Source organism: Bombina bombina, chromosome 4, assembly GCF_027579735.1.
Source record: "Bombina bombina isolate aBomBom1 chromosome 4, aBomBom1.pri, whole genome shotgun sequence".
Lineage (NCBI taxonomy): Eukaryota > Metazoa > Chordata > Amphibia > Anura > Bombinatoridae > Bombina > Bombina bombina.
Window position 1 is genome coordinate 940,979,802 of NC_069502.1, and position 21,345 is coordinate 941,001,146.

The following is a 21,345-nucleotide window of genomic DNA, read 5'->3' on the forward strand; positions in this document are numbered from 1 at the left end:
TTGCATGGAAGTTCCACATCTTGGGTATCTGCTAGCCCATACGTCACTAGCTCATGCAGGCCCATTTATCAAAGGGCTTGCGGACCTGATCCGACACTGCGGATCAGGTCCGCAAGACCTCGCTAAATGCAGAGAGCAATACGCTCTCCGCATTTAACATTGCACCAGCAGCTCACAAGAGCTGCTGGTGCAACGCCGCCCCCTGCTGACTCGCGGCCAATCGGCCGCCAGCAGGGAGCTGTCAATCAACCCGATCGTATTCGATCGGGTTGATGTCCGGCGATTCCTGTCCGCCTGTTCAGAGCAGGCGGACAGGGTTATGGAGCAGCGGTCTTTAGACCGCTGCTTCATAAGTTGTGTTTCTGGCGAGTCTGAAGACTCGCCAGAAACACGGCCCTTCAAGCTCCGTATGGAGCTTGATAAATGGGCCTGATGGACTCTTGCTAATTACATGAAAGAAAACTTAATTTATGTAAGAACTTACCTGATAAATTCATTTCTTTCATATTAGCAAGAGTCCATGAGGCCCACCCTTTTTGTGGTGGTTATGATTTTTTTGTATAAAGCACAATTATTCCAATTCCTTATTTTTGATGCTTTCGCTCCTTTCTTATCACCCCACTTCTTGGCTATTCGTTAAACTGAATTGTGGGTGTGGTGAGGGGTGTATTTATAGGCATTTTAAGGTTTGGGAAACTTTGCCCCTCCTGGTAGGAATGTATATCCCATACGTCACTAGCTCATGGACTCTTGCTAATATGAAAGAAAAGAATTTATCAGGTAAGTTCTTACATAAATTATGTTTTTTTTAACTGTTTTTCTTCTCAACTGCATATATTGATTACCAATTGTAAAATTGTAGATGCTAAACACAAATTTGTATGGAAGATACTTAAACAGAGTAATATTTTTTTCCGTATTCATATTTTAAATATTTCTATTTTCAGTAAAGAAGGAGCAAAAACCAGTCAAGTTAGAAATAAAAAAACAAAATGAACAAGATGAAAATGATTTTGACGAACTGGAGGCAGAAGATGTTATAGTAGAAAATGAAAGCTACGTAAACCTGAGGAAAAAGCTGTCCAAGAAGTATAACTGGAATCCTAAATCCTTGTGTGCAGAGAATGCCAAAATTTGTAAACACTTCCAGACCAAAAAGGTACCTGTTCTGCTCACATAAATGAGATAACAAGAGTTAACCAGCTGAGTGCAAATAAAGTTTACAATGTTTTGTTTTAAAGTAATTAAAGGGACCATGAAGTCATGATTCAGATAGAGCATGCAATTTTAAACTTCTTTCCAATTCACTTCTATTATCAAATTTGCTTTGTATTCTTTGTATTCTTTGTTGAAAAGCATACCTAGGTAGGCTCAGGAGCAGCAATGCATTGCTGGGAGCTAGATGCTGATTGGTGGCTGCACATATATACAGTACCCCTTGCCATTGGCTCACCAGATGTGTTCAGCTAGCTCCCAGTCGTGCATTACTTTTCCTGAGCCTACTAAGCTTTACTCTTTAACAAAGCAAATATGATAACAGGAGTCAGTTTGAAAGTTGCTTAAAAATTACCTGTTCTATATGAATTATGAAAGTTTTTAATTTTGACTTTACTGTACCTTTAAATAGTTTTACTTAACCTTTTTAGACGCTAATAAAACATTTTAAAATCCAATCAGACTCCAAGTTCTGCATAGAGGCAGCAAAACATTGCAGCTCCTGTACAGTTCGTGACTTGTACCCACCAATCACTTGTCATGTTCCTCCCCTTAGTGGGGAAACCACAAATCAAGCAAGGAAATCTAAGGCAAAAAATATGTGCTCTTATAAAAAAGAGCATTTAAGTTTTTTTATTAGTATGTCCCTTTAATTTGAAAGAACTGGTGATGACTTTCTTTAAAAGGTATTTAAAGGGACATGAAACCCCAATTTTTTCTTTCACGATTTAGAAAGAGCATACAATTATAAACAACAAGTATATCTAAAGAATAAAGCAAATTAGGTAATAGAAGTAAATTGGAATGTTGTTTAAAATTGTATTCTCTACCTTAAATGTTGTTTAAAATTGTATTCTCTACCTTAATCATGAAAGAAAATGTTTGGGTATAGTATCCCTTTAAAACATTTCAGTTTAGGAAAAGTGAGTGTTTATAAAATGTCTGACTTATTGAGTGGCTTTGCTTGTGTAATCACTTAAAGGGACAGTCTAGTCAAAATTAAACTTTCATGATTTAGATAGGGCATGTAACTTTAAAAAAAACTTTCCAATTCACTTTTATCATCAAATTTGCTTTGTTCTCTTGGTATTCTTTGTTGAAAGCTAAACCTAGGTAGGCTAATATGCTAATTTCTAAAGCCTTTAAGGCCGCCCCTTATTTCAATGCATTTGGCAGTTTTTCACAGCAAGAGGGCGTAAGTTCATGTGTGCCATACAGATAAGATTGTGGCGATGCCTGTGGATTTACAAGTGAGAGGGCACTGATTGGCTAAATGCAAGTCTGACAAAACAACTGAAATAAGGGGGCAGTCTGCAAAGGCTTATCTACAAGGTAATCACAGAGGTAAAAAGTATATTAATATAACCATGTTAGTTATGCAAAGCAGGGGAATGGGTAATAAAGGGATTATCTATCTTTTTAAACAATAACTATTCTGGAGTAGACTGTCCCTTTAAGTAAAGTATATTTGGATCTTAAAGGATCATTGAAGTAATCTTAAAGAAAATGTAATGTATTGCAGTTGTGTGTTTGTTTTTGTACAGAAAGGTTACTGAAAAGATCTAATTTTGAACTGTGGATTTGTCTGTGGTAGTGCTGATACAATAAAGAACAGCTGAATATTTTGATATACATTTTTCTTTCTTGATTCAAAAAGAACATGCAATTTTAAACAACTTTTTAAGTTACTTCTATTATCAATTTTTCTTTGTTCGCTTGGAATCTTTTGTTGAAAAGCAGGGATGTAAGCTTAGGAGCCAGCCATTTCTGGAGCACTATATAGCAGCATTTTTGCAAGAATGTTATTCATTTGCCAGAGCACTATATGGCAGCACTATTTCCTGCATGTAGTGCTCCAGATGCCTACCTAGGTATCTCTTCAACACAGAATATCATGGGAACAAAGCAAATTTGATAGAAGTAAATTGGAAACTTTTTAAAAATTATATGTTCTGTCTGAATCACAAAATAATTTTTTTTTGGTTTTCATATCCGTTTACAGTAAAAACTGCTGGTAATCCAATGGATTTATAGAAAATTTGTTTTCTTGGTGTAGGCGGTGTTGCTCAGGTATTTTTGTTAATTTTTTTTTAGAAGCACAAGGTCCTGTAAGGATTAAATGCTTATTCTAAAAAGTCATTCTCTGTTTCATAGACAACTAGAAACAAACAACTTATGTAAAGCAGCACAGTGGTGTTTGCTGCATATATTATTAAAGATCATTACAAAACATTAGCTCTGCAGCAAGAATTGTTCTTATAATCATACAATCAGAATTCAGATGGGATTAAAACATGTTTACATTAATACTGTTATGTTGTTGTGATCTGGAGGTAAATTCATGGGACCTAAAACACCCTGCATTAATTTAACATACCAGGCATGCATGTGAACATTTTGAATACATTAACACCTCATTTGCTGCAATTGTTTTCAAATGGCTCAACTCCCCCTACAACTTGCCTTATTTGGAAGAGCCAATAGGGATTGTTGCTGGAGTAAACAAGGGAAAACTAACAGGAGGTAAATAATAATGAAAGTATACTGCAATGTTTCAAATATGCATAATTAAACATTTTATATTACAATATCAAAGTGTTTCATAAAATAAGTGTATTGTAGTTTTATGTATAACTAAAGACCGCAAAGACTCACTAGGTACGCAGAGTAGATCTAGTCACTTTTTTTTTCTCCATTGTTGTTGGGGGAGGAGCTATTTCTCTCCGTTAATGCTTTCTTGTAAGGTGGAGAATTAAATGACAGTAAATCTTCTTCCTTCTGTAGTCCACAAGAAATTACCAGTCAATGTTACAGGAGAGGCTGAAACTTCCAGCATGGCAGAAGCAAGACACAATCCTGCAACTCCTGATGAAGCATCAAGTTCTTGTAATAAGTGGAATGACTGGGTAAGAACTGGTGGTTTGTGGCCAGAGGCATAAATATTATTCCTTTCAGATATCACATTACATAGTTATTTAGTTTAGATTTTGTATTTTGCTAGCTGTTGTTAAATAAACTGATGATATCACTGAATATCAAAATGATTTAAAGGGACACTAAACCCACATTTTTTTCATTCATGATTCAGATAGAACATGCAATTTTAAGGCAACTTTCTAATTTACTCCTATAATCAATTTTTCTTCTTTCTCTTGTTATCTTTATTTGAAAAAGCAGGAATGTAAGCTTGGGAGCCGGCCCATTTGGTTCAGCACCCTGGATAGCACTTGCTGATTGATGGGTACATTTAGCCACCAATCAGCAAGCTGTACCCAGGTGCTGAACCAAAGATGGGCCAAATTGTAAGCTTACATTCCTGCTTTTTTAAATAAAGATACCAAGAGAACAAAGACAAATTGATAACAGGAGTAAATTAGAAAGTTGCTTAAAATTGCATGCTGTATCTGAATCATGAAATAAAGAAATTGGGTTCAGTATCCCATTAACACGTGACATCAACAGTGACCATGTAAACCAGCTGTGGCCCATTCATGATTCAGATAGAGAATACAATTTTAAACAACTTTTCAATTTACTTCTATTATTTAATTTGCTTCCTTCTCTTGTTATCCTTTGCTGAAAGGTTTAACTAGGCAAGCTCAGGAGCTGCAAAGAACCTCGGTTCTAGCTGCTGGTTGGTGGCTGCATATTTATACTGAATCTCATTGGCTCACCTATGTGTTCAGTTAGAAACCAGTAGTGCATTGCTTCTCCTTCAACAAATTATACCAAGAGAATGAAACAAATTTGATAATAGAAGTAAATTAGAAAGTGGTTTAAAATTGTATTCTCTATTTGAATTATGAAAGAAACAATTTGGGTTTCGTGTCCTGTTTAAGGGACATTCAAGTCATTTTTTTTATTTAATTGTCCGAGTGTAATACTGTACCTCACCAGCAAATTTACATTATCCTTACAGGTGTGGTAAGACCACACAAATTCCACAGTTTATATTGGATGCTTCATTACAAGGACCTCCCAGTAATGTGTCCAACATAATATGCACACAACCACGCCGAATCTCTGCTATTTCTGTAGCCGAGCGTGTGGCCCAGGAGAGAGCAGAACGCGTTGGACTTTCTGTAGGATATCAGATAAGACTGGAAAGTGTCAAGGTCAGTGCATCATTTCTGCATTCACTTTTTAGATATATTTTTGACCAATTGTTACTTTTATTTTAAAAATGCAAAATGTACGTGTAAAAAAGCAAAGAATAGTGCTATGAGATCTTAAAATGTTATTTCATTTTGAAACCATCTGATTTTAAAATGTGATCTCATTTTGAAAGCTTTTATTCAAATACAGGGTTTGAAAAATATCACTAGCAGTGTTCTCCACAGAAATTTTTGCCAGCCAAGTGGCATTATGCAGTAGCCATGTGGGGGCAGTGCAATACTGCAATATTATTACATTTTCTGTTATTTATCAATGTTACTTAAGTTATCCAGAGCACAAATTAATTGCATAATTTATCAGAAATTTATTTAATGATAATGTGTGGGACTAGTATTGGCGGAAAAAAATAGCAAATTTTTTGCTTACTATTGGCTTCTTTTTTTTTTTTATAGCCAAGTGGTCAGTAAAATCAGCTGGCTGGTGTGCCCATTAAAAAAAAAAAAAGTCCTGGGGAGAACACTGACTAATGTTCCAGTGAGCTGAGCAACATTTCTAAACTTGAAGCCCCACCCCACCAATAAATTATGCCAATCCAAAATACACAATATTCCAAACACTGAGTCCAATTGATAATTTAAAAATAACCTGCGAGCAGCTCCTCTTCGTAATTCTGAATCGAAACCCATTTTTTTTTATATCATGATTCAGATAGAATGTGATTTTGAGCAACTTTCCAATTTACTTCTATTATCTAATTTGTTTTGTTCTTTTGATATTCTTTGTTGTAAAGGATGCCTAGGTAGGCTCAGGAGCTGCTGAATGGTGACTGCACATATATGCCTCATGTTATTAGCTCACCCAATGTGTTTAGCTAGCTCCCAGTAATGCATTGCTGCTGCTTCAACAAAGGATACCAAGAGAATGAAGCAAATTACATATTAGAAGTAAAATGGAAACTTATTTAAAATTGTATTCTCTATCTTAATCATAAAAGGAACATTTAGGGTTTCATGTCCTTTTTAACTTTTCTAAAATATGCTAACAAAGAGCCATAGTGTCACATTCACAAAACAGAAACATAATACCAAATGCTCACAAATGAAATGCTCCTAAAATGGTTCTAGATATTCGCTTCCCAGATAGCAGAAGCAGGCTCACTGTTAATGTGAAGATACTATGCTATTCTAGTAAAGTTATTAGTCTGCTCAATGTTAAATATAGGAATTTAGTTGTTGATAGATTAGTTGATTATCTTGCCCTATCATTCAATTTTAAGCAACTTTCTAATTTACTCCTATTATCTTTTTTTCTTCGTTCTCTTGGTATCTTTATTTGAGAAACCGGGAATGTAAGCTTACGAGCCAGCCCTGAGTAGCGCTTGCTAATTGGTGGCTATATACTAAAAAAATGATATCTGGAGTAAATTAGAAAGTTGCTTAAAATTGCATGCTCTATCTGAATTATGAAAGAGGAAATTTGGGTTCAGTATCGATTTAAACATCTGTCTGCCTGTCTATCAATCAAATGTATTTTTGTTTGTTCCATTAAATGAATACATTTTATAGATGTGAAATAGCTTCTATACATATCATGCCAGGTTGTGTTTTTTTTCCCTAAGAACTTTGGTAAGTAACACGTGTAGACCTGTATAATCCATGCAAGGAATATGGAGTTGTCATATAATACAGGTTAATAAAATGTAAATATATATAGAATTTTTTACCATCCAGTTTTTCTTTCTAAATTGCTGTGTGCACATTTCTAGTCGGCGGCTACCAGACTACTATACTGTACAACAGGGGTACTCTTGAGACGGCTAGAAGGAGATACCTCCCTGCAGGGTGTCACTCACGTCATTGTAGATGAAGTCCATGAAAGAACAGAAGAAAGGTACCTGAATGTGGTGTAAAATTGTTTATATGTACTGGTATCACAATGCCAAAATAAATCATTTTCTGTTTAATTTTGTACCTAGTGATTTTTTGCTGCTCGTTTTAAAAGATGTTATAATGAAGCAACCTGATCTGAAGATTATCCTTATGAGTGCCACTCTAAATGCTGAGCTCTTCTCGAACTACTTTAACAAATGCCCAGTTGTACATATACCAGGTGAGGATCAATGTCTTTTTACATTGTTTTGCCAAACTGGGGCTAGATTACGAGGGGAGCGTAACTGCGCTCAGCTTTTACTTTTTTGCCTATATCGGGTACCGCACGTATTACAAGTTGGAAGTAAAAAGTTTTCACTCTCGCGCTAACCCAACGCGAGCAAAAAGCTGTAGTAACAATATTGCGGCTGCGTTAACATATTATCCCATAGACTTCAATGTAGCGCGGAAATTTCGGGGGAGGGGAAGTTGCGCAAACCTGATTGCATTTTCTCAAGTGCACTAACCCGACGGAAAATTAGTATTTCAAATTCCAATATGCTATATTTATTCTTAAATACATATATCTATATATCTGATGTTTTTTGGTAAAATATATATCTATACATTGTTTGTTTATTTATATATATTTCTCTTGTAAGGTGTATCCAGTCCACGGATCATCCATTACTTGTGGGATATTCTCATTCCCAACAGGAAGTTGCAAGAGGACACCCACAGCAGAGCTGTAATATAGCTCCTCCCCTAACTGTCATAGCCAGTCATTCTCTTGCAACTCTCAACAAGCTAGGACGTTGTAGGAGAGAGTGGTTAAATATAGCTAGTTTATTTTCTTCAATCAAAAGTTTGTTATTTTTAAATAGTACCGGAGTTGTGCTATTTTATCTCACGCAGTAAATAGAAGAAGAATCTGCCTGAGGTTTCTATGATCTTAGCAGGTTGTAACTAAGATCCATTGCTGTTCTCATATGTCTGAGGGGATTACACAGATGAGGTAAAACTTCAGCGAGAGAATGGCGTGCAGTTTATTCTGCTATCAGGTATGTGCAGTTATAATTTTTTCTAGAGATGGAAAACACTAGAAAATGCTGCTGATACCGGATTAATGTAAGTTAAGCCTGAATACAGTGATTTAATAACGACTGGTATCATGCTTACTCCCAGGGGTAATACCCTTATGATATTGCAATATAAAATGTTTGCTGGCATGTTTAATCGTTTGTATATATGCTTTGGTGATAAAACTTTATTGGGGCCTAGTTTTTTCCACATGGCTGGCTTAAATTTAAACTAGAAACAGTTTCCTGAGGCTTTCCACTGTTGTAGTATAAAAGTTACAGTTGGTGCAGTTAAAATTACAAACTGTGACATCCAGCTTCCCTCAAGGCCCTCTGAATGCTATAGGACATCTCTAAAGGGCCCAAAGGCTTTCCAAAGTCGTTTATTGGGGAAGGTAGGGCCACAGCTTGCTGTGGCAGTTGGTTGTGACTGTTAAAAAACGTCTATTTCGTTTTTTTGATCCGTTTTTTGAACTAAGGGGTTAATCATCCATTTGCAAGTGGGTGCAATGCTCTGTTAGCCTATTATACACACTGTAAAAATGTCGTTTGATTTACTGCATTTTTTCACTGTTTTTCAAATTCTGACAAAATTTGTTTCTCTTAAAGGCACAGTACCGTTTTTCTTCTGTTATGTGTGATCAGTCCACGGGTCATCATTACTTCTGGGATATAACTCCTCCCCAACAGGAAATGCAAGAGGATTCACCCAGCAGAGCTGCATATAGCTCCTCCCCTCTACGTCACTCCCAGTCATTCTCTTGCACCCAACGACTAGATAGGATGTGTGAGAGGACTATGGTGATTATACTTAGTTTTTATAACTTCAATCAAAAGTTTGTTATTTTACAATAGCACCGGAGCGTGTTATTGCCTCTCTGGCAGAGTTTGAAGAAGAATCTACCAGAGTTTTTACTATGATTTTAACCGGAGTAGTTAAGATCATATTGCTGTTTCTCGGCCATCTGAGGGAGGTAAAAGCTTCAGATCAGGGGACAGCGGGCAGATGAATCTGCATTGAGGTATGTAGCAGTTTTTATTTTCTGAATGGAATTGATGAGAAAATCCTGCCATACCGTTATAATGACATGTATGTATACTCTACACTTCAGTATTCTGGGGATGGTATTTCACCGGAATTACTCTGTTAAAAGTACATTAAACCTTTTAATAGGTATTTATTATGTTAAACGTTTTTGCTGGAATGTAGAATCGTTTGCATTTTCTGAGGTACTGAGTGAATAAATGTTTGGGCATTATTTTTCCACTTGGCAGTTGCTTGTTTTAATTGTGACAGTTTCGTTTCTCTCTCACTGCTGTGTGTGAGGGGGAGGGGCCGTTTTTGGCGCTCTTTGCTACGCATCAAAAATTTCCAGTCAGTTACTCTTGTATTTCCTGCATGATCCGGTTCATCTCTAACAGAACTCAGGGGTCTTCAAACTTCTTTGGAGGGAGGTAGATTCTCTCAGCAGAGCTGTGAGACTTATATATTGACTGTGATTAAAAACGTTGCTTCTTTGAGGCACAGTACGTTTTTGTTAAATAAGATTGTAACCAAGTTGCAAGTTTATTACTAGTGTGTTAAACATGTCTGATTCAGAGGAAGATACCTGTGTCATTTGTTCCAATGCCAAGGTGGAGCCCAATAGAAATTTATGTACTAACTGTATTGATGCTACTTTAAATAAAAGCCAATCTGTACAAATTGAACAAATTTCACCAAACAGCGAGGGGAGAGTTATGCCGACTAACTCGCCTCACGTGTCAGTACCTGCATCTCCCGCCCGGGAGGTGCGTGATATTGTGGCGCCTAGTACATCTGGGCGGCCATTACAGATAACATTACAAGATATGGCTACTGTTATGACTGAAGTTTTGGCTAAATTACCAGAACTAAGAGGCAAGCGTGATCACTCTGGGGTGAGAACAGAGTGCGCTGATAATACTAGGGCCATGTCTGATACTGCGTCACAGCTTGCAGAGCATGAGGACGGAGAGCTTCATTCTGTGGGTGACGGTTCTGATCCAAACAGATTGGATTCAGATATTTCAAATTTTAAATTTAAATTGGAGAACCTCCGTGTATTACTAGGGGAGGTTTTAGCGGCTCTTAATGATTGTAACACTGTTGCAATACCAGAGAAATTGTGTAGGTTGGATAAATACTTTGCGGTACCCGGCGAGTACTGACGTTTTTCCTATACCTAAGAGACTAACTGAAATTGTTACTAAGGAGTGGGATAGACCCGGTGTGCCGTTCTCACCCCCTCCAATATTTAGAAAGATGTTTCCAATAGACGCCACCACACGGGACTTATGGCAAACGGTCCCTAAGGTGGAGGGAGCAGTTTCTACTTTAGCTAAGCGTACCACTATCCCGGTGGAGGATAGCTGTGCTTTTTCAGATCCAATGGATAAAAAATTAGAGGGTTACCTTAAGAAAATGTTTGTTCAACAAGGTTTTATATTGCAACCCCTTGCATGCATCGCGCCGATTACGGCTGCGGCAGCATTTTGGATTGAGTCTCTGGAAGAGAACCTTAGTTCAGCTACGCTGGACGACATTACGGACAGGCTTAGAGTCCTTAAACTAGCTAATTCATTCATTTCGGAGGCCGTAGTACATTTAACCAAACTTACGGCTAAGAACTCAGGATTCGCCATTCAGGCACGTAGGGCGCTGTGGCTAAAATCCTGGTCAGCTGATGTAACTTCTAAGTCCAAATTACTTAATATACCTTTCAAGGGGCAAACTTTATTTGGGCCCGGTTTGAAAGAAATTATCGCTGACATTACAGGAGGTAAGGGCCACGCCCTGCCTCAAGACAAAGCCAAAGCTAAGGCTAGACAGTCTAATTTTCGTCCTTTTCGGAATTTCAAAGCAGGAGCAGCACCAACTTCCACTGCACCAAAACAGGAAGGAGCTGTTGCTCGTTACAGACAAGGCTGGAAACCTAACTGTGGCAAACCTAGCCACTTCTGGACTATAACGTAAGAAAGGTTGTCTGTGACAGACCCTTCGGTCAGGACTGAAAGTGTTAACTTTATTTTCTAACCACAAGTGGCTGGCTCCAGCTACAATCTAATTAATGCTTAGCATTCTATTGTTTGATCACCCCCAGAGAGAAACGCCTAAGTGATAAGGAGAGTCAAGAGTGTCCTGTGGTTGAAGTGTTTAAGTAATATAATCCTATTGTATCATGTCAAGGGCGCTTCTCCCTTTTATCTAATGTACAACATTCTTTCAACCCCCATCTGGGGGGGGGGGTCAAAAACCTGTATAAATCTGTATGCTGCCTTCAAATAAAGTGTTATTCTGTTTTAAACCTGAAAACTGGCTGGGTTGTGAATTGCTGATTCCCTATGCAGGACATTGTTCCCTGGTGTTAACCCTTGGTATCCGGTTGGTACCGTTACAATTGGTGGCAAGCGACGGAATGAACCTTATCGCCCAGAAGAGCAACTACACAAGCCAGTAACCTCAGGAAGAGGGGGATTACTACAATACTGACTAAGATGGAAGGAGTACCAGGGACCAAAGTGAATGGAGATGGATTATTCTAAGCTAAAGAGACAAACGTAAAAGGAACTGCTAGAAGCCAGGGGAAAGATAGGCAGCAGCAAACCCAAGGCTATATTAATTGCTGAGCTGATGGAGGGAGACAGAGCTCGCAGCGCTACGCCTCCAGCAGCCATGGAGGAGACCCTATACCAGAGGGAAATGAGGACCAGGCTGGAATTTTTACCCCAACCTGTACCACGGGATATGCTATCCGTGGTAATGGCAGATGTGCAGGAGTACGTGATGGCACACAGTCCGCGGAATGCATCCTCCCGAGCAGAATCCATTTTGGACGCACTCAGCAACCCAGTAAGACCCAAAATCCCATACCATGCATTTAAAATGTTTTGTGAGGAGAAGGATGAGATTGATGGGTATTTACAGGATTTTGAGAGACTGTGCGAGTTACATGATTTGGAGCAGTCCGTATGGGTGCCGGTGCTAGCAGGCAAGCTAGCCGGTAGGGCAGCGGAAGCGTATCGCGCTGTACCCAGGGAGGACAGCAAGGATTACGCTAAAGTGAAGAGAGCGATCTTGGAAAGATATGCCATTACCTCAGAGGCATACCGGCGCAAGTTTAGAGGCCTGCGCAAGCCAGAAAGAGGTTCCCATGCAGAGTGGGCCCACAAGCTGGATCAAGCATCTCAGGGGTGGATACAGGCCAGCCAAGCTACCACCATGGAAGAATTGCGACAACTGATGCTGTTGGAGCAATTCTTTAACGGCTTGTCCCCAGAAGCCCAAGAATGGGTGAGAGATCGAAAACCCCTCACCTTAACCGAAGCAGCCAGATTAGCAGACCAGCATTTTGATGCCAGGAGGCACCATGGACTACAGCCTAACAACGGACGGGCTAATATACAATGCCACACCTGCAAGCAGTGGGGACATATGGCACGTGAGTGCACCCAAAATCGGAGCAGACAAGCTTGGAACCAGGTCAGACAGAACCTGGCCCCAAGGGCGGCTGCTCACCATTACCAAACGGAGCCAGCCGCTCATGAGGTGTTGAGCACCCAAGCCGAGGAACCCCTGGGAATTCTGCATGAGGTGATGTCGGTCCAGGGACTTCGGGATTCGGGAGCTACTTTAACCCTGATAGCTCCCCATTTGGTGCCGGATACAGCACCCACTGGCGGATCCGTGGCAGTACGAGGGGCAGGGGGAGCAGTATACCGATTGCCCACTGCTAGAGTGGAGTACAGACCCCCAGTCACCCCAGCAGCTGCCAGTTACCAACCCCCGGCGCACCGCTATACCACACGGCCTCCGGCCACGAACTACCCTCAGAGAGCCCGGTTCAATTTGCGGGGCTACTCACAACCTATTCGGTGCTTTGGATGTAAGCAACTAGGGCACAAAAGACCAGAGTGTCCCCTAAATGCAGCGAATCAAGCACAGTCCTGGAGAAGACCCGCTGGCGGAATCCCACATAATCCTCAGCCTGTGGCCCGCTACGTAGAGGCGCCAGAATGCTGGGGCAGCCTACATGAAGCAGACCCCGTGCAAGCTGCCCACCGGAATAACCGGCAACGGGTTAAAGTGAATGGGAAGGAGGTCAGTTGTCTACGGGATACTGGTGCTACCATGACCTTGCTTCAAGAGAACTTGGTGTCTGAGAAACAGCACACTGGAGACACTATGGCTGTGAGGGTAGCAGGGGGCACTGTGTTCCGCCTACCTGTTGCCAGGGTACATTTGGATTGGGGAGTGGGCGCTAGACTTGTGAATGTGGGGGTCAAGAAGGACTTACCTGCTGATGTTCTCCTTGGAAATGACTTGGCCCCCCTTGTTTCTGCCTATGCTCCCATGGATCCCGCTAATGTTAACCCTGTGACTACCCAAGCCCAGTCCCTCCGGGAAGAGACGCTTCCATGTTTGGGGTGGGGGCAGTACTGAGCCAAGTTGGAGCAGATGGCGGAGAACACCCCGTAGCTTACTTGAGCCGAAAGTTGTTGCCCCGGACATCCCCAAGCCGATCCGTTGGGATCAGACTGTGTATGCCGGCTTGGTTCTGGGGGAGCATTGTGGCAAACCTAGCCACTTCTGGACTATAACGTAAGAAAGGTTGTCTGTGACAGACCCTTCGGTCAGGACTGAAAGTGTTAACTTTATTTTCTAACCACAAGTGGCTGGCTCCAGCTACAATCTAATTAATGCTTAGCATTCTATTGTTTGATCACCCCCAGAGAGAAACGCCTAAGTGATAAGGAGAGTCAAGAGTGTCCTGTGGTTGAAGTGTTTAAGTAATATAATCCTATTGTATCATGTCAAGGGCGCTTCTCCCTTTTATCTAATGTACAACATTCTTTCAACCCCCATCTGGGGGGGGGGTCAAAAACCTGTATAAATCTGTATGCTGCCTTCAAATAAAGTGTTATTCTGTTTTAAACCTGAAAACTGGCTGGGTTGTGAATTGCTGATTCCCTATGCAGGACATTGTTCCCTGGTGTTAACCCTTGGTATCCGGTTGGTACCGTTACACTAACCAGTCCTGGAACAAGGGCAAGCAGGCCAGGAAACCTGCTTCCCCAAAGACAGCATGAACCGAGGGCCCCCGATCCGGGACCGGATCTAGTGGGGGGCAGACTCTCTCTCTTCACCCAGGCTTGGGCAAGAGATGTTCAGGATCCCTGGGCGCTAGAGATCATATCTCAGGGATACCTTCTAGACTTCAAATTCTCTCCCCCAAGAGGGAGATTTCATCTGTCAAGGTTGTCAACAAACCAGATAAAGAAAGAAGCGTTTCTACGCTGTGTACAAGATCTGTTATTAATGGGAGTGATCCATCCGGTTCCGCGGTCGGAACAAGGACAAGGGTTTTACTCAAACCTGTTTGTGGTTCCCAAAAAAGAGGGAACTTTCAGGCCAATCTTGGATTTAAAGATCCTAAACAAATTCCTAAGAGTTCCATCGTTCAAAATGGAAACTATTCGGACAATCTTACCCATGATCCAAAAGGGTCAGTACATGACCACAGTGGATTTAAAGGATGCTTACCTTCACATACCGATTCACAAAGATCATTACCGGTATCTAAGGTTTGCCTTCTTAGACAGGCATTACCAGTTTGTAGCTCTTCCATTCGGATTGGCTACGGCTCCAAGAATCTTCACAAAGGTTCTGGGTGCCCTTCTGGCGGTACTGACACCGCGAGGAATTTCGGTAGCTCCGTACCTAGACGACATTCTGATACAAGCTTCAAGCTTTCAAACTGCCAAGTCTCATACAGAGTTAGTTCTGGCATTTCTAAGGTCGCATGGATGGAAAGTGAACGAAAAGAAGAGTTCTCTCTTTCCTCTCACAAGAGTTCCATTCTTGGGGACTCTTATAGATTCTGTAGAAATGAAGATTTATCTGACAGAAGACAGATTAACAAAGCTTCTAAATGCATGCCGTGTCCTTCATTCCATTCAACTCCCGTCAGTAGCTCAATGCATGGAGGTGATCGGCTTAATGGTAGCAGCAATGGACATAGTACCCTTTGCACGTCTACATCTCAGACCGCTGCAATTGTGCATGCTGAGTCAGTGGAATGGGGATTACTCAGACTTGTCCCCTACTCTGAATCTGGATCAAGAGACCAGAAACTCTCTTCTATGGTGGCTTTCTCGGCCACATCTGTCCAGGGGGATGCCATTCAGCAGGCCGGACTGGACAATTGTAACAACAGACGCCAGCCTACTAGGTTGGGGCGCTGTCTGGAATTCTCTGAAGGCTCAGGGACAATGGAATCAGGAGGAAAGTCTCCTGCCAATAAACATTCTGGAATTGAGAGCAGTTCTCCATGCCCTTCTGGCTTGGCCCCAGTTAAAAACTCGGGGGTTCATCAGGTTTCAGTCGGACAACATCACGACTGTAGCTTACATCAACCATCAAGGAGGGACAAGAAGCTCCCTAGCAATGATGGAAGTATCAAAGATAATTCGCTGGGCAGAGTCTCACTCTTGCCACCTGTCAGCAATCCACATCCCGGGAGTGGAGAACTGGGAGGCGGATTTCTTGAGTCGCCAGACTTTTCATCCGGGGGAGTGGGAACTTCATCCGGAGGTCTTTGCCCAAATACTTCGACGTTGGGGCAAACCAGAGATAGATCTCATGGCGTCTCGCCAGAACGCCAAACTTCCTCGCTACGGGTCCAGATCCAGGGATCCGGGAGCGGTTCTGATAGATGCTTTGACAGCACCTTGGAACTTCGGGATGGCTTATGTGTTTCCACCCTTCCCGCTGCTTCCTCGATTGATTGCCAAAATCAAACAGGAGAGAGCATCAGTGATTCTAATAGCGCCTGCATGGCCACGCAGGACTTGGTATGCAGATCTAGTAGACATGTCATCCTGTCCGCCTTGGTCTCTACCTCTAAGACAGGACCTTCTGATACAGGGTCCATTCAAACATCAAAATCTAACTTCTCTGAAGCTGACTGCTTGGAAATTGAACGCTTGATTTTATCAAAACGTGGTTTTTCTGAGTCGGTTATTGATACCCTGATACAGGCTAGGAAGCCTGTTACCAGAAGGATTTACCATAAGATATGGCGTAAATACCTATACTGGTGCGAATCCAAAGGTTACTCCTGGAGTAAGGTTAGGATTCCTAGGATATTGTCCTTTCTACAAGAAGGTTTAGAAAAGGGTTTATCGGCTAGCTCATTAAAGGGACAGATCTCAGCTCTGTCCATCTTGTTACACAGGCGTCTGTCAGAAAATCCAGACGTCCAGGCCTTTTGTCAGGCTTTAGCTAGGATCAAGCCTGTGTTTAAAACTGTTGCTCCGCCATGGAGTTTAAACCTTGTTCTTAACGTTCTACAAGGAGTTCCGTTTGAACCCCTTCATTCCATTGATATAAAGTTGTTATCTTGGAAAGTGTTATTTTTAATGGCTATTTCTTCGGCTCGGAGAGTCTCTGAGTTATCAGCTTTACATTGTGATTCTCCTTATTTGATTTTTCATTCAGATAAGGTAGTTCTGCGTACAAAACCTGGGTTCTTACCTAAGGTAGTCACTAACAGGAACATCAATCAAGAGATCGTGGTGCCTTCCCTGTGCCCGAATCCTTCTTCAAAGAAGGAACGTCTTCTACACAATCTGGATGTAGTTCGTGCCCTCAAGTTCTACTTGCAGGCAACTAAGGATTTTCGACAAACGTCTTCCCTGTTTGTCGTGTACTCTGGTCAGAGGAGAGGTCATAAGGCTTCGGCTACCTCTCTCTCCTTCTGGCTTCGTAGCATAATTCGTTTAGCCTATGAGACTGCTGGACAGCAGCCTCCTGAAAGAATTACAGCTCATTCTACTAGAGCTGTGGCTTCCACTTGGGCCTTTAAGAATGAGGCCTCTGTTGAACAGATTTGCAAGGCTGCAACTTGGTCTTCGCTTCATACTTTTTCCAAATTTTACAAATTTGACACTTTTGCTTCTTCGGAGGCTATTTTTGGGAGAAAGGTTCTTCAGGCAGTGGTTCCTTCTGTATAATGAGCCTGCCTATCCCTCCCGTCATCCGTGTACTTTTGCTTTGGTATTGGTATCCCAGAAGTAATGATGACCCGTGGACTGATCACACATAACAGAAGAAAACATAATTTATGCTTACCTGATAAATTCCTTTCTTCTGTTGTGTGATCAGTCCACAGCCCGCCCTGTTTTTTAAGGCAGGTAAATATCTTTTAAATTATACTCCAGTCACCACTTCACCCTTGGTTTCTCCTTTCTCGTTGATTCTTGGTCGAATGACTGGGAGTGACGTAGAGGGGAGGAGCTATATGCAGCTCTGCTGGGTGAATCCTCTTGCATTTCCTGTTGGGGAGGAGTTATATCCCAGAAGTAATGATGACCCGTGGACTGATCACACAACAGAAGAAAGGAATTTATCAGGTAAGCATAAATTATGTTTTTATATTTGCTTGTTAACTTGATTTAAAGTGTTTTCCAAGCTTGCTAGTCTCATTGCTAGTCTGTATAAACATGTCTGACATAGAAGAAACTCCTTGTTTATTATGTTTAAAAGCCATGGTGGAACCCCCTCTTAGAATGTGTACCAAATGTACTGATTTCATTTTATGCAATAAATATCATTTTCTGTCTTTAAAAAATGTTATCACCAGAGGAATCTGACGAGGGGGAAGTTATGCCGACTAACTTTCCCCACGTGTCAGACCCTTTGACTCCCGCTTAAGGGACTCACGCTCAAATGGTGCCAAGTACATCTAGGGCGCCCATAGCGTTTACTTTACAAGACATGGCGGCAGTCATGGATAATACACTGTCAGCGGTATTAGCCAGACTACCTGAACTTAAAGGTAAGCGAGATAGCTCTGGGGTGAGACAAAATGCAGAGCATACTGACGCTTTAAGAACCATGTCTGATACTGCCTCACAATATGCAGAAGCTGAGGAAAGAGAGCTTCAGTCAGTGGGTGATGTTAATGACTCAGGAAAGATACCTGATTCTAATATTTCTACATTTAAATTTAAGCTTGAACACCTCCGCGTGTTGCTTAGGGAGGTTTTAGCTGCTCTGAATGACTGTGATACCATTGCAGTGCCAGAGAAATTGTGTAGACTGGATAAATACTTTGCAGTGCCGGTGTGTACTGATGTTTTTCCAAATACCTAAAAGGTTTACAGAAATTATTAATAAGGAATGGGATAGACCAGGTGTGCCGTTCTCTTCCCCTCCTATTTTTAGAAAAATGTTTCCAATAGATGCCACCACACGGGACTTATGGCAGACAGTCCCTAAGGTGGAGGGAGCAGTTTCTACTCTAGTAAAGCGTACTACTATCCCTGTCAAGGACAGTTGTGCTTTTTTTTTTTTTTTTTTAGATCCAATGGATAAAAAATTAGAGGTTACCTTAAGAAAATATTTATTCAACAAGGTTTTATCCTACAGCCCCTTGCATGCATTGCCCCTGTCACTGCTGCTGCGGCGTACTGGTTTGAGTCTCTGGAAGAGGCTTTACAGGTAGCGACTCCATTGGATGACATACTTGGCAAACTTAGAGCACTTAAGCTAGCCAATTCTTTTATTCTGATGCCATTGTTCATTTGACTAAACTAACGGCTAAGAATTCTGGTTTTGCTATACAGGCGCGCAGAGCGCTATGGCTTAGATCATGGTCAGCTGACGTGACTTCAAAATCTAAGCTACTTAACATTCCCTTCAAGGGGCAGACCCTATTCGGGCCTGGTTTGAAGGAGATTATTGCTGATATCACTGGAGGAAAAGGTCATGCCCTTCCTCAGGACAGGTCCAAATCTAGGGCCAAACAGTCTAATTTTCGTGCCTTTCGAAACTTCAAGGCAGGTGCGGCATCAACTTCCTCTAATGCTAAACAAGAGGGAACTTTTGCTCAATCCAAGACGATCTGGAGACCAATCCAGACCTGGAAAAAAAGTAAGCAGGCCAAAAATCCTGCTGCTGCCTCTAAGACAGCATGAAGGAACGGCCCCCTATCCGGTAACGGATCTAGTAGGGGGCAGACTTTCACTCTTCACCCAGGTGTGGGCAAGAGATGTTCAGGATCCCTGGGCGTTGGAAATTATATCCCAGGGATATCTCCTGGACTTCAAAGCTTCCCCCCCAAAAGGGAGATTTCACCTTTCACAATTATCTGCAAACCAGATAAAGAGAGAGGCATTCTTACACTGTGTACGAGACCTCCTAGTTATGGGAGTGATCCATCCAGTTCCAAAGGAGGAACAGGGACAGGGTTTTTACTCAAATATGTCTGTGGTTCCCAAAAAAGAGGGAACCTTCAGACCAATTTTGGATCTAAAGATCTTAAACAAATTCCTCAAAGTTCCATCATTCAAGATGGAAACTATTCGTACCATCCTACCAATGATCCAGGAGGGTCAATATATGACTACAGTGGATCTTAAGGATGCTTATCTTCACATTCCGATACACAAAGATCATCATCGGTTTCTCAGGTTTGCCTTTCTAGACGGGCATTACCAGTTTGTAGCTCTTCCCTTTGGATTAGCTACAGCCCCAAGAATCTTTACAAAGGTTCTAGGGTCGCTTCTGGCGGTCCTAAGGCCGCGGGGCATAGCAGTAGCCCCTTATTTAGACGACATCCTGATACAGGCGTCAAACTTCCAAATTGCCAAGTCTCATACGGACGTAGTACTGGCATTTCTGAGGTTGCATGGGTGGAAAGTGAACGAGGAAAAGAGTTCTCTATCCCCACTCACAAGAGTTTACTTTCTAGGGACTCTGATAGATTCTGTAGAAATGAAAATTTACCTGACGGAGTCCAGGTTAAAAAAGCTTTTAAATTCCTGCCGGGTTCTTCATTCCATTCCGCGCCCTTCGGTGGCTCAGTGTATGGAAGTAATCGGCTTAATGGTAGCGGCAATGGACATAGTGCCGTTTGCACGCTTACATCTCAGACCGCTGCAACTATGCATGCTCAGTCAGTGGAACGGGGATTACACAGATTTGTCCCCTCAACTGAATCTGGACCAAGAGACCAGGGATTCTCTTCTCTGGTAGCTATCTCGGGTCCATCTGTCCAAAGGTATGACCTTTCGCAGGCCAGATTGGACAATTGTAACAACAGATGCCAGCCTTCTAGGTTGGGGTGCAGTCTGGAATTACCTGAAGGCTCAGGGATCGTGGACTCAGGAGGAGTCTCTCCTTCCAATAAATATTCTGGAACTAAGAGCGATATTCAATGCTCTTCAGGCTTGGCCTCAGTTAGCAACTCTGAGGTACATCAGATTTCAGTCGGACAACAACACGACTGTAGCTTACATCAACCATCAAGGGGGAACAAGAAGTTCCCTAGCGATGTTAGAAGTTTCAAAAATAATTCGCTGGGCAGAGATTCACTCTTGCCACCTATCAGCTATCCATATCCCAGGTGTAGAGAACTGGGAGGCGGATTTTCTGAGTCGTCAGACTTTTCATTCGGGAGAGTGGGAACTCCATCCAGAGGTTTTTACACAACTGATTCATCGTTGGGGCAAACCAGAACTGGATCTCATGGCATCTCGCCAGAACGCCAAGCTTCCGTGTTACGGATCCAGGTCCAGGGATCCCAAGGCGACACTGATAGATGCTCTAGCAGCGCCCTGGTCTTTCAACCTGGCTTATGTGTTTCCACCGTTTCCTCTGCTCCCTCGACTGATTGCCAAGATCAAGCAGGAGAGAGCATCGGTGATTCTGATAGCACCTGCGTGGCCACGCAGGACCTGGTATGCAGATCTAGTGGACATGTCATCCTTTCCACCATGGTCTCTGCCTCTGAGACAGGACCTTCTACTTCAGGGTCCTTTCAACCATCCAAATCTAATTTCTCTGAGGCTGACTGCCTGGAGATTGAACACTTGATTTTATCAAAGCGTGGCTTCTCTGAGTCAGTTATTAATACCTTAATACAGGCACGAAAGCCTGTCACCAGGAAAATTTAACATAGGATATGGCGTAAATATCTTTATTGGTGTGAATCCAAGGGTTACTCATGGAGTAAGGTCAGGATTCCCAGGATATTATCTTTTCT

The 21,345-nt window shown here is 41.9% G+C and overlaps 1 protein-coding gene across 1 annotated transcript in view; it reads left to right on the forward strand.

Annotated features, from left to right (window-relative positions):
- The window catches only part of DHX57 (DExH-box helicase 57), a 170,851-nt gene that overhangs the window by 42,777 nt on the left and 106,729 nt on the right, over positions 1 to 21,345 (forward strand). Inside the window, exons 6-10 of the mRNA XM_053711925.1 lie at positions 948 to 1,159; positions 4,000 to 4,121; positions 5,135 to 5,330; positions 7,097 to 7,221; positions 7,307 to 7,440. Of these exons, the coding sequence (XP_053567900.1) occupies positions 948 to 1,159; positions 4,000 to 4,121; positions 5,135 to 5,330; positions 7,097 to 7,221; positions 7,307 to 7,440 (789 nt within the window). The remainder of the gene's footprint in view (positions 1 to 947; positions 1,160 to 3,999; positions 4,122 to 5,134; positions 5,331 to 7,096; positions 7,222 to 7,306; positions 7,441 to 21,345) is intronic.